Consider the following 14,389-nt stretch of genomic DNA (forward strand, 5'->3'; position numbering starts at 1 on the left):
GCTACAAAGCCCTTCCCTTGTGTATAAGTATGTGTGCGAATGTGCAAGGACTGAGACACCCACTGTCAGTGGTGTCTATAAATGCTGTAATACAGCTTGGTGCAGTTCCTCTGTCCTGTCTGGTGCTTAGACACCATTATTGGTTGCACCATGGAAACTTGCACCAGTCTTTGGGTGAGTGCAGATTTTCCATCTCAGGGCTTAACTCAGACCTGATCACTCCTCTGCGAATTTGCAGAGGTTTGCTATCAGATAGTCGCCGCCCAGGGAGAGTGAATACCTGCCCCGTGCAAGTCTGCGTACGCCGTGCTAAAAGCTTTGCAAATGCCAGTCAGCTGCAAATCCGTTCGCAACTCACCCACCATCAAATGGTTTCTCCATACTGTGCAGTTTGTGCGTAGCCCAGGACTTACTCCTACAGTGCGACACACACAGGCTGATCGGGGCCGGAGCTGACATCACACATCCGCCCCGAAAACGCTTGGGAACGCCTGTATTTTTTCTGACACTCCCAGAAAACAGCCAGTTACCACCCACACACGTCCAATTCCTGACAATCAACTTGCGTACGCCTAGCGATCAAAAAAGACGCAGGATTCTGTCGCAGTTTGGCCTCGCATGTGCGTACTACAATCTGTATGCATGTGCAGTCAATCGATAATCGTCCTCTTTGCGAATTCGTACAACAGCGATCAGGTCTGAATTAGGCCCTGAGTGTGGGCTCCAGTGTGAGCTATGAAGCATCTGTGTGCGCAAACACTTTAGCATCCTGTATGCAACACACCCATGAGACAGACCATTTTTGCGTACATTAATAGCCACCTCCCAGTCACTGCCCAGGAACGTCTAGCATATTTAGCAGACATTTCTGATACAGTGCATCTCAGTCACAGCTGCACCTCTGTGTATACACGGGATGTAGTTACCATCCCGGTGATCAGCATACCGACGCCAGGATACTGGGCGCCAGAATGCCGGCAGGGGGCCAATGGCTATTCCCACTCGTGGGTGTCCACGACACCCACAGAGAGGGAATAAAACCTGTGGCGAGCGCAGCGAGCCCGCAAGGGGCTTAGTTGCGCTTGCCTCCCTGCCGGCATTCTGGCGGCCGGGATCCTGGCGTCGGTATGCTGACCGCCGGGATCCCGGCCATCAGTCAAACATACTCTACGCGTATACACAGTGTACCCTGACCAAAATGCTACAATAACACTGAAACGCTGGTCACGGTCTACAATTGTTGTGGTACTAATTAGTCTACATAGAGTGCTGCCTCTAGAGTATTGCATGTATTACTGGCCCATTGCTATATTTACTAGGTTGGAGGGCACCTGCTTTGTTTTAGTATATAAAATATTACTACTAAATACACATTGAAGGAAATTCAATTAGTATTGTGGGGATGTAGCGCCTAGGTTAAGTGCCGGAGCTATTTGATTGAACGCATCACATCCGGCATTTAACTCAGGAGATGCACCTTACAGCGACTAATGCCCAGGGCTTAGTTGCGGTAAACTGCACCTCCTGGGCAATGCTAGTATCACACAGTAACACCGCAACTAGCCTTAAGGCAGTACTTAATGCAGATTTTTGCTCGCTCCCTCGGGATGCTGTGAGTAGAAATCCACTATTAGCAGGTTTACCACGCGAGCGATTGGGTAACTCAGGGCACTTAACCAAGGAGTTACAACCCCACAATATTAACTGAATTCCCCCCATTGTGTGCTGTAACTAACTAAACACAGCAATCTGCACTTCAGAAGCACAAAAAAAAATCTGCAGCATACAGGTGATCCCCGGCTGCTGTCCCTGGATCTCTGCACCCTAACCAAGCAGGAACCATTACCTTCACTACCCGCCAATAAACATACATAGGGCGGCAATGTACTAAGATGCTACGCTGAGCTGCATTGCGCTGCGATAATAGCTATCTTACCGCTCCGAAGCATATTAGAATCCTCTCTGCCTCCAGGCGCTGTCATTCTTTCAAAGCAGTTTCCTCATCACGTGAACTGTATGCACTAGCCAATGGAGTCAGGAGACAAAGGGATCACGTGATGCGGAAACTGCTTGGAAAGAATGACAGCGCTGGGAGGCTGAGGAGTATTTCTAACATGCTTCGGAGCGGTAAGAGGATACAGCACACAGGTGGCGGTGTTATTCGCTCACTCACTGCCGCCTGCAGCCAGCGCCGTGTGGGGAGAGTGTGCGGCTCTAGTGGGAAAGGTGGAGGCTGTGGAGGGAGGAGATGTTTGCTCCCAGGTGTCCTCTCTTCCCGGGGAGGAAAGAGGGGTGAGGCGGCTGCGATGGGTGAGGAGGAGGCGAAGGGTGGGGGCTTCGGAGCGGTAAGATGGCTATTAGCACCAGGCAATGCAGCTTAGCGCAGCGTAACATCTTATTACATCCCGCCCATACACCCTCCTGTATATACACATAAACCCAATATACTGTAATAATATACACAGGGTTACACCATATAGTGGCCGTACACACAGTTATACCCCTTTTCCACTAGCTTTTTTAAACACGGGTAAATGTCGAGGCGACACGGCTCCCGTTCACAGTGCATAGGGAGGGCAGCGCTGGGAGATCATGTTTTGCCGGGTTGGTGAGCGCTGTCTGCAGGGGGCTGTAGCACGGGTCGCAGCCGTGTCAGGCGACACGGCTGCGACCCGTGCTACGCTAGTGGATAAGGGGTATTACACTGCACACACCATAGAGTGCAAGCAAATAGGGTTACACCGCACTGCTCCAGCACACACAGGGTTACACCGCACTGCTCCAGCACACACAGGGTTACACCGCACTGCTCCAGCACACACAGGGTTACACCGCACTGCTCCAGCACACACAGGGTTACAGCATACAATGACAGCACACACAGGGTTACACCGCACTGCTCCAGCACACACAGGGTTACAGCATACAATGACAGCACACACAGGGTAAATCTGTACAGTGGCAGCACACACTGTGGAGACCCACAAACACTAGAGATGTACATAAATCATCAAGGTCACATACATCTCTGAATAAGGCCCTGGTGTTCTTAAATTACCATATGCTGCTCTGCAGACAACTTCAGGGATACAACCACGTAGGGAAAAATCAGCAGTACAGTAGTACTCACTAATCCTGGGTTGCAGAAATACAAGGCTGTAGTTGGTCCAGGCTCCGGGGTATCAGGTACTGGGAAGTTCTGGTGTAGTCCAAATGGGTCACACCAAACCATAGATTCTTTGGATGGCTGGGTAAGGGGTGGGGTGGGCAGTGCAGAGCTATATAGATCAAACAGGGGGCTCCAACATTGGTGACTGACACAGGTGAACAGGGGTGGAGTTTAGGGTGATTGGGAGTGGAGCTATACACAAGGGGGCTCCCACCCACATGACACAGCTTCAGATGACCGGGGGAGGAGCTTAGCGTGGTCAGGGGGCGGAGCTTAGAGCAGTCTGGGAATTCCACACTGGTGACACTGCTTCTGATGGCCAGGGGCGGAGCTTAATGTAGCCAGCAGGCGGAGTTTAGCACCTCCAGGGGGCAGAGCGTAGAGCAACTAGGGAGTTCCACACTGGTGATGCAGCTTCTGATGGCCGGGGGCGGAGCTTAGTGCGGCCAGGGGGCGGAGCTTCGGGCGGCTGTGTTGAGGTGATCGGCAGCTGGGGGTGGGTGTTCAGTGGGCACTGGCACTGCTGGCAGTGATTCGAGCAGACAGGCTGCCATGAGAATCATGTGCTGGCCTGTGCTGTTGGTCAGTCACAGTTGTGACAGTAAAAAAGTTTTTTGTTCTGTCAACACTGGCTACACTGCAGGGAATCCCATGGGCCTATTTTCAATGGGGGGCTTGGAGCTGCAGCTCCATCCGCCCTATTGTTAATCCGGCCCTGAGCACACTATCCAATTATTGGGCAGATTAGGTGATTATCAGGTGATCGGCATGATCGTTGAATAGTGCATAACCGGCTATAGTTAGAGAATTACCTCTCTGTGTTCCTGCTACAGCGGTTTAACATACGGCATTATGGACATATTCAAATACGGTATAAATGCTGCAATAATTTAGCATATGTTATTCGAGTCACTTATAGTCTTTGCTATATAATATATAATTATGAACAATTGATTATGGCTCTGCACCCTATATAATAAAAGGGTAATGCTGCTCCTCATCTCTATGGGGGAATTCAATTGTTTTGCGCACCGGCGGCCACTAGGTGGCGCGTAACGGAGCAACTGAAGTGTTGCTCCGTTCGGCAGCACATAGCCGCTGTCACTGACATTAATGTTATGTTGTTCCCTCATTTTGACATGCGGGTAACTAGTAAAAAATTTAATTTCCTTTAAATCTGTACTAACTGAAAAATCTAAAACTGAAAAATCTTGCCGTATTCCAGTCCTAGAAAAGACATGTTGATAAAGTTATCCTTTGTCTAAACAAATTACATAAATACTGTGCCTCATTATTACAAGTGTCACACTACACTCTTTCACTACTCACACAGATAGTGATCTTCAACACACCGTGTCTGTAATCTCTGTAAAGCTCTTTGGATTCCTCATTGCATTCAATGCACCTGTAGACCGGTTTCTTATTTACTTCCATTTTAGTGACAGGATTGTGCTATACAGCAAGAAAAATGGGAATAATCAGTAACCTCCAAGGATTTTATTATGTTTCTAAGAAAAAAAATAATTTCTATCAGCAGAATGAACATTCAGAATGTGTATCTCACCCAAAGGTAGTGGCATTCAGCTGTTTTCAAGGACAGAAATATAGAGATAAAATATTAAAACTCTGATGTCTCCCTAGAAATTACAGTCAGTTGGTTGCTTTGATTTAAATGTTTTTTTGCAAATGAATCTGTCATATTGTTAAAAAGAGGAAATACAAAATATGACCTGGACAGTATAAAAAGCACCTTTCCTTGATAAATGGGTACATGCCATTTGGCAACAATGACTGCGTCCAAACGTTCAAATCACTGGTCTGCACTGCCAAAAAATCCTACAGATGTGTCCTCATACATTAATGCTGCAGTAGGGCGTCTACTTTTGCATTCTTTTTTATACCCATTTTTGCAACTAGGATGCACCGGAATTATTTAATATGCAACACATCTGTATTTTGTGTTCATCTGTCAAGTAGGATTGTGGTTTGTCCAGGTACATTTCTGCAAAGATCAGTTGTTCCCTTTTATATTGTTTTTCACCAGTGGAGGCCTCCTTGGTCTTTGCCCACAAAAACGTTCTTTGTTTAGGGTATGGTACAGGTTGAAACCATCACGCCACATTGTTCCAGATCAGCCTTCAGCGCTTTGATTGTTTTACGTGGCGTTTTTTCCACAGTTCAGACCAACCTTCGAAGATAGCTCAGGTTGTGTGTGCGAACGATAACGCCCAAACAGACAATTGGATCAAAATTTGGATTGCTCCAAACTCCAGCGTGTAGAATTTAATAAACTACAAAAATGGTCCTGTCACTTTTTACCGTATCTCTCACTCACTCACTGACTGACTGATTACTAATTTTCCTACTTCCCGATATGTTTGGAAGCTGACATTTAACATAGGTATTCTTCAAGTGGGAAATAGGAAAACTATGTAATTCAAATTTTAATAAACCTTCCCTAAGGGAATGAAAAGGTGATTGACAAAATTATGTTATTACCAATGCATGCTTTGCGTTGAGTGAACAATACCGCCCTAACGGACAAGCGGATTAAAATGTGGATTGTACCTCCAGTGGGTAGAATTTAATAATCTACAAAAATGGTCCTGTCACTTTTTACAGGTTGAGTATCCTATATCCAATTATTCTGAAAAACTGAATATTCCGAAATACTGAGTTTTTAAGGGATACTGAGATAGTGAAACATTTGTTTTCAGATGGCTCAATGTATACAAACTTTGTTTAATACACAAAGTTATTAAGCATATTGTATTATATGACCTTCAGGCTGTGTGTATAAGGTGTACATGAAACATAAATGTATTGTGTGTATGTACACAAACTTTGTTTAATGCACAAAGTAATTAAAAATATTGGATAAAATTACCTTCAAGCTGTGTGTATAAGGTGTATATGAAACATAAATTCATTCTATGCTTAGACTTGGGTCCCATCACCATGATATCTCATTATGGTATGCAATTATTCCAAAATAAGGAAAAATCCAATATCCAAAATTCCTCTGGTCCCAAGCATTTTGGATATGGGACACTCAACCTGTACAGTATCTGCTATGGGTGCTCCTCGGGTAACGCCAAGAACCATGGATTAATATTTACTTACATTAACACATCTCAAAATGTACAAGTCTATAGATGTACCAAATTATTAACACTGATTTAGATGTACAACCATGAAAATCAGAAACTCCCGTGCGAAGAATGGGTAGAACAGCCAGTGCCATATAAAGAAACATTACAGGGCACTGGTACATTTACAGCCATAACGGGGGCAGATGCATATAAAGAGGCTCTGTCTGGCATATACACTGGCACAATGGGTTGTGATGCCATATAAAGATGCACTACAGGGCACTATCATATGTAGGGACATAAGGGGGTCTGATATCATTTAAAGAGGCTCTGTCTGGCACAGATAGAGGCAAAATGGGGCCTCTGATGCCAAATAAAGATACATTATAGGGAACTGGCATATGTACCGCCATAATGGGGTCTGATGCGTATAAAGAGACATGAGGAGGGTTGTCTGACAAATTAAATGGTTGCACTCTTACTGCGGTATTGGCCACTCCCCCCTGCTATACCCAGTGCCTGGGAAATAAAAAGGTGGCAAACCTAACCCATGTGTATATGTTTCTGTGTAATGCAATTCTATAAATACAATCCCGAGTACTTTAATAGCTAGGCTAGCAGTGGCCTGTGCAGGCAGTAATGGACAAACAACATGGCTTCCAGGATGGCTTTGTGTTCTACCATTAATCTTATGACAGGTGGGCAACTGGTATAATGCACCGTGAGAGCTTGCTGCTATTATTGCCTAGTAAGCAGGAAAATGTGTCTCCGGTCCCTAGGAAGTCACTAATGAGGTCAAAGACAGCATTCAGTTACTGAGGGGTCTATTTACTAAGCCTTGAACGGAGATAAAGTGGATGGAGATAAAGTACCAGCCAATCAGCAGCTAACTACCATGTCACATGCTGGGTTTGAAAAAATAGGATTTTAATTACCTACCGGTAAATCCTTTTCTCGTAGTCCGTAGAGGATGCTTGGGTCCATATTAGTACCATGGGGTATAGACAGGTCCATCAGGAGCCATTGGCACTTTGAGAGTTTAATAGTGTGGGCTGGCTCCTCCCTCTATGCCCCTCCTACCAGACTCAGTCTAGAAACTGTGCCCGAGCAGACGACATACGTCGAGAGAAGGAATTACACAGATAGTGGCGGGATTCATACCAGCTCACACAACATGCAAATCCGGCTAACATGCCGGAACAACTCAGCAACAGCTGAAACAGTAAATAACGCAGGCCTTACCTAGGAACCAGGCAGAACTATAAAACCAATGCAGAAAAACGCAGCGCTGGGCGGGCGCCCAGCATCCTCTATGGACTACGAGAAAAGGATTTACCGGCAGGTAATTAAAAACCTATTTTCTCTTACGTCCTAGAGCATGCTGGGGTCCATATTAGTATCAAGGGGATGTACCAAAGCTCCCAGTACGGGAGGGAGAGCGCAGAGGCTCCTGCAACACTGCTTGACCAAACTTGAGGTCATCAGAGAAAGTGGAGGGAACACATACACTGACGTGAACACCCACGGTGTTACCAGTGCGTCCACCGCCACTGCCTGTGGGTCTCTCGACCTGGAACAGTACCTCCGCAGCTTCTTGTTGAGGCGGGATGCCATCATGTCTATGTGAGGAACCCCCCACCAACCGGTTACCTCCTCGAACACCTCCGGATGGAGGCTCCACTCTCCTGGATGGAGATCGTGTCTGCTGAGGAAGTCTGCTTCCCAGTTGTCTACACCCGGAATGAAGATTGCTGACATGGCCACCGCGTGCCTTTCTGCCCAGGGGAGAATTTTTGACACCTTTGACATGGCAGCCCTGCTCTTCGTTCTGCCTTGTCGGTTATGTAGGCCACTGTGGTCACGTTGTCTGACTACACCTGAACAGCCCGATCCTGTAGGTGTGCTGCTTGCAGAAGGCCATTGTACACGGCTCTTAGCTCCAGAATGTTTATCGGGAGAAGGGATTCTTGATCCGACCACAGTCCTTGGAAGGTTTCCCCCTGAGCGACTGCTCCCCAACCTCTTAGACTTGCATCTGTGGTTCGAAGGATCCAGTCCTGAATTCCGAACCTTTGGCCTTCCAGAAGGTGAGGCAGTTGTATCCACCAGAGGAGCGAAATCCTGGCTTTTGGGGACAGATGGAGCCTCTGGTGCATGTGTAGGTGAGATCCCGACCACTGGTCCAAGAGATCCAGCTGAAAGGACCGAGCATGAAACCTTCCGTATTGTAAAGCCTCGTAGGAGGCAACCATCTTCCCCTGAAGGTGGATGCACTGATGAACTGAGACCCGGGTAGGCTTTAAGACATCCCAGACCATTGATTGAATCACCAATGCTTTCTCCACCAGCAGAAACACCCTCGGCACTTCCGGGTCTAGAATCATTCCCAGGAAAGACAGCCTCCATGTCGGCTCCAGATGAGACTTCGGAAGGTTCAGGATCCAACCGTGCTCCTTGAGCAGATGTGTCGTGAGAGCAATGGATCGCAACAACTTCTCCCTGGACGAGGCCTTGATCAGGAGATCGTCCAGATACGGAATTATGTTCACCCCTTGCTTGCGCAGGAGAACCATCATCTCCGCCATCACCTTGGTGAAGACCCTCAGTGCTGTGGAGAGGCCAAACGGCAGCGCCTGAAACTGATAGTGATCGTCCAACAGTGCAAACCGGAGATATGCCTGATGCGGAGACCAGATAGGAATATGGAGGTACGCATCCTTGATGTCCAGGGACACTAGGAACTCCCCCTCCGACAGACCAGAGATGACGGCTCTCAGAGACTCCATTTTGAATTTGAACTCCCTGAGGTAGTGGTTCAAAGATTTTAAGTTCAGAATTGGCCGTACCGAACCATCCGGCTTCGGTACCACGAAAAGGTTTGAATAGTAACCTTTGTTCCACTGATGAGGCGGAACTGGAACAATGACCCTGGACACCACCAATCTTTGGATAGCGTCCAGAAGAATTGTTCTGTCTGCCAGCAAAGCTGGCAAGCCTGATTTGAAGAAACAGTGAGGCGGAAGATCTTGAAACTCCAGCCTGTACCCTCTGGACACAATATCCAGTACCCAGGGGTCCAGGCCCGACGACACCCAGGCGTGGCTGAAATGCCGGAGTCTTGCCCCCACCTGGCCTTCCTCCAGGCCCAGCTGTCCACCGTCATGCGGAGGACTTTGGAGTATCAGAAGCGGGCTCCTGGCTCTGGGAGCCAGCGGGAGCAGGCTTCTTTCCTTTAGCACGACCACCTCTGAAGAAGGTGTTCGAAGGCTTGTTCTTTCTAGGCCTCGCGGGCCGAAAGGGCTGTGACGTGGCTAGTGTAAAAGGCTTCTTCGTAGCCGATGTAGCTGAGGGAAGAAAAGGAGACTTACCCGCTGTAGCCGCGGCAATCCACGCATCTAGCACCTCCCAAAATAGAGCCTGACCGGTATAAGGTAGACCCTCCACACTTTTCCTGGATTCCACGTCCGCAGACCATTGGCGCAGCCAGAGACCTCTGCGAGCCGAGACGGACATGGAGGAGATCCCCGCAGCCATGGAACCCAGGTCGTTCATGGAATCTACCAGGAACCCTGCAGAATCCTGAATATGGCGTAAAAATAAATCAACGTCACCTTTATCCATCGTAGTCGATTCCTCCTGCAGAAAGATTGACCACCTGGCAATAGCTTTTGCAATCCAAGCACAGGCTATAGTAGGCCGCAGTATGGCCCCTGAAGCCGTGTAAATGGATTTTAGCGTAGCATCCACCTTGCGATCTGCCGGATCTTTCAACGCGGTAGATCCAGGGACTGGTAATACCACCTGTTTGGACAGCCTGGAGACAGAGGCGTCAGCTATCGGCGGAGACTCCCACTTTTTTCTATCTTCTTCCAGGAAGGGAGAAGCAACCAAGACCCTCTTAGGGATTTGGAATTTCTTTTCCGGATTTTCCCAGGCTTTTTCAAAGATAGCATTCAATTCTTTGGATGCCGGGAAGGTGAGGGGGGGCTTTTTACTGTCTGTGAAAAAGGCCTCCTCCACCACCTCAGGAGTGGTGTCAGCAATGTGTAACACATCCCTCACAGCTTCAATCATCAACTGTACCCCCTTAGCAAGTGATGTCATCCCCCTCGACACATCCCCGTCACCGTCTGCAGTGTCAGAATCAGTGTCCGTGTCATCTTGCATAAAAGTTTGGCAAGTGCACGTTTGTGAGAATGTACCGCAGGGGACCCCGAGACAGCAGTATCAGACCATACAACCATAGAGGATTGTAGAACTTGAGTGCCATGCTCAGTCCTAGCAACCATATCAGAAATTTGAGAAATAGTCCCCCTCAGAGAGACTAACCATTCCGGCTCTCTAGCTGGGATCTGCGCTACAACAGTGCAATCCTGATTAGATGGTGTGGCGTCTTCCTGGGAAAAAAAATCCTCTGCAGCATATGAAACAGTGTCCCTAGACATGTTGTCACATACACACCAAACACCCCACAAACACACAGGGTAGACAGAGTTTCCCCTCCAAGAATGGCAGAGAGATCCAACCCACATACAGCGCTATTATAGGTATAGGGAGACCCCAACCAGCGCTGACTGTGTCCCTTAATAGGTGACACAGTCTTTACACAGCCTCCCCTCCCTTCTACAACCCCCTGGTACCGTACAGATAGCTGGAGGTGCTCTGGAGGGACCTGTTCATCCACTGGCAGTGTGCTGCTGGCAGGAAAATGGCGCTGAACGCTGCTGGGTCTGCTCTGAGGAGAAATGGTCAGTGCAGGGTTATGTGCTGGCTCAGGGCGCCCCACCGCAGTACCGCTGAACCGTCCGGAAGCGCGGTTAATACCGCGCTCCTACCCTTAAAGCCGCCCTCTTCACACTGACCCCCCCGCTTGTAAGGGGGGACAGTGACTCACTCACCACTTTCAGCTCTGTAAGGGGGTGGCGGCTGGCTGCCGGGGTGAGCGTTCCCCTGCGGCGGGGCGCGATCTGTCCCCTCTGGAGCTCAATGTCCAGTCAGCGGAGTCAGTGACTCAAGACCCCGCAGGGCGGACACTGCTCCCCTCTCGGTCCCTCAATGCAGGCAGGCTGTTGCCAGCAGCCTCCTGTAAAAAAATAAACTCTAAGAAAAACTTTTACCAGGAAAGCTCTGTAGAGCTCCCCTAGCTGTGACCGGCTCCTCCGGGCACATTTTCTAAACTGAGTCTGGTAGGAGGGGCATAGAGGGAGGAGTCAGCCCACACTATTGAACTCTTAAAGTGCCAATGGCTCCTTGTGGACCCGTCTATACCCCATGGTACTAATATGGACACCAGCATCCTCTAGGACGTAAGAGAAATGACAGTTAGGAGCTGGTTGGCTGGTACTTTATCTCTGTGCACTTTGGGGCTAATTCAGTAAGGATAGCAAATTCTGCTAATCATCAGAATTTGCTATTCTTTGGATCGCATGCTGGGGGCCGCTCATAGCTGGACATGGCCGCCCAGCATGCTGACCGATGCCTCCCCCCCTTGATGAAGCAGAAATTGCGAGCGCCTCACAATTTCTGCTTCATCATAAAAATTCTTCATGCCTCCTGCCGGCGCAGCCGCAGGAGACCCGGCACCATCTTACTCATCGCGGTGGCTGCACGTCACGCAGCCGCCGCGATCACACTCATGACATGCCGCCATTCGTGCAGCCCCACCCACCGTTCATGCCTCCCCGCCCTGCAATGCTCAGTCTCCTCCCTGGAAACGGAGCGTTGCCGCTCCCCCCTCCCGCCTAATTGACAGGCAGAGGTGATCGTTTTCTCTGCGTCCCCCCCCCCCCCCCCCGCAGAAAGTGCGGGCGCTTGCGCAGGATGGGCACATGCACAGGATGGGCGCTGCGCATGCGCCCGCGAGGCAATCGTAAAAATTCCGGTTGGGATCCAACCTGAATTAGCCGCTTTATCACCATCTAAGGTTTAGTAAATAGACCCCTTAATGACCGGTAACTGCCATTCTTCACTGTTTGGTAGTGACAGTTGGAGATTGGAGTTGGAGATATGAATTCTGGTGAAGAACCAATTGAGGGTCCCTCAGCTGCAAAAAAAAGTTAAGCTGGAACACCCAGACAAATGTGCCTTTATGGCAGCATTGGGCCTTGTAGAGCATGTGGAGGAGATAAGAAGCAAGTGCCTTCAGAGGAAGAAGAGGAGCCGAAGGCCTAATCCCAAATATATTAACAACAGCAGTATATATGCCTCTGGGAAAGGCTATATCCCAGAGTGAAGATGGAGAGAAAAGACAGAGAGGAGGAGTTTCTTTGTGGTTTTTTTTTTTAAATCTATCTATCTATCTATCTATCTATCTATCTATCTATCTATCTATCTATCTATCTATCTATCTATCTAAGCCACACAGGCCCACAACCAGACTATTTCCTGCGGATCAGACCTGTGCTCTATGTTACATGGTCATGCTCCACCATACTGAGTCTTCATGTGCATGCTACATGTGTTACATAGAAATGACCCTGCAGCTTGTGTCACCTTCCACCTCCCATTCCTAAAGCACTTCCTAAGTCACATAGGAGATAGAACAGAAAACATTACAGCTGATCCACCTGTCGAGAGAGCAAATGACTGGGACTGTGATGCAGGACTATTACCGAGGTGGTTCCATGTGTCAGACACTGATGCTGAGGAACAAGATTCTACAGTCACCTAATCATAGAAAACCTCAAGAAGTAAGCCAACTAGATGCTGTAAGTAACTAATGATAAGATACATTGTAATACAAGTAAAATGTAGGTGTTCAAATCTGATTAAAATTAGGGGCTGACGTTGCCTCCTGCTAGATTCCTACACTGGCCAGGCATTGTGGCTACTGGAAGTGATCCATAGAAGTGATACACTGTGTCTACAGTAGAATGTAGCTCATTGTATGCTGTGAGAATTTACACTGCTCTATTAGCACTATGGGTCTCTATTGTATACAGTCGCTGCTCCTAAAGCAATCACTGCACTTCTCCTTCAGGACCAGTCACAGATTTTTGTCAGCCCAAAAAGTAACTGCAACATATATCCACTGTACCATATGCCATCTTGAATGGAGTGTAAATGGGTAGGACATACACATACATAATTATTGCAGCATTCAAAGCTTGGTAAATCTGACAGCCTAGCAGCCCCCTCACCTATGGTTGCTGCTTCTTCTGTCGAAGATGGAGGGACTGTGACAGATATCAGACATAATAGGATTTTGGTACTTGCCAGATAAATCCTTTTCTTTGAATCCATAGGGGGCACTGGAGTACTCTTGGGATATGGATGGTGCGATAGCAAGGATAGGCGCATTTAAATATTTAACCCTCCTTCCCCTACATACTGTACTCCCAAGATGCCTCAGTGTTTTTTTGCTGAGATGAACAGGAGCGAAAGAGAGGATGAACAATAGAGAATTACATATAACATTATAATATAATGAACAACTAGAAAGTTGAAACGAGAACAGATAACAATCACCTTAACCTCCAAAACAAGCAGGTAATAATGTGTACTAGAAGTATAAACAGAACCTACCACAATACAGGTGAAACTGCTCTGGGTGGGCGTCCAGTGCCCCCTATGGATTCAAAGAAAAGGATTTATCTGGTAAGTACCAAAATCCTATTTTCTCTTTCATCCACTGGGGGTCACTGGAGTACTCTTGGGACATACCAAAGTTTCTCCCTTGGGCGGGAGACTGGATGGCACCTGTAACAGTAGACGGCCAAAGCTAGATGCCGCAAAAAGTATCAAACTTGTGAAAGCGCACAAACGTGTGCACTGACAACAATGTAACCGCACGGCAAACTTATGTCGTGAAAGCCGCATCACCTGCTACCTATGACGTTCCTACAGAATACATGGAATGTGCTGAAACAGATGCAGGGGATTGTAAACTAGTATGACAGTAAGGCTGATGAATGGTCAGCTTAATCGATCTAGCCAACCTCTGTCTGGAAGCTGACCAACCTATGTTGACTGCATTATAGAGAACAATGTATCGGTTTTACAAAACTGTTGATGTTCGGGCTACATAAATGCAAAGCGCACAAACCACATTGAAAGTAGCTGGAGTTCCTGAACTTTCTGACAAAGAAGGAACTACGATTGAGTAATTTCTGAAAAGAGGATACTACCT

At 47.8% G+C, this 14,389-nt stretch overlaps 1 protein-coding gene across 9 annotated transcripts in view; it reads right to left on the minus strand.

Annotated features, from left to right (window-relative positions):
- Nucleotides 1–14,389, minus strand: part of ARV1 (ARV1 homolog, fatty acid homeostasis modulator) — a 69,577-nt gene that overhangs the window by 34,053 nt on the left and 21,135 nt on the right. For 4 of the 9 annotated variants that reach the window (XM_063917929.1, XM_063917928.1, XM_063917927.1 and 1 more), the window contains exon 2: nucleotides 4,522–4,621. The exons of 1 other annotated variant lie outside the window; for it this stretch is intronic. In XM_063917929.1, coding sequence (XP_063773999.1) covers nucleotides 4,522–4,560 — 39 coding nt within the window. In that variant the 5' untranslated portion in view covers nucleotides 4,561–4,621. Of the gene's footprint in view, nucleotides 1–4,498; nucleotides 4,622–14,389 lie in introns of all 9 variants that reach the window. 4 more of the 9 variants (XM_063917924.1, XM_063917921.1, XM_063917923.1 and 1 more) reach the window with 1 other exon arrangement.

This window comes from Pseudophryne corroboree, chromosome 4 (assembly GCF_028390025.1).
Source record: "Pseudophryne corroboree isolate aPseCor3 chromosome 4, aPseCor3.hap2, whole genome shotgun sequence".
Classification (NCBI taxonomy): Eukaryota; Metazoa; Chordata; class Amphibia; order Anura; family Myobatrachidae; genus Pseudophryne; species Pseudophryne corroboree.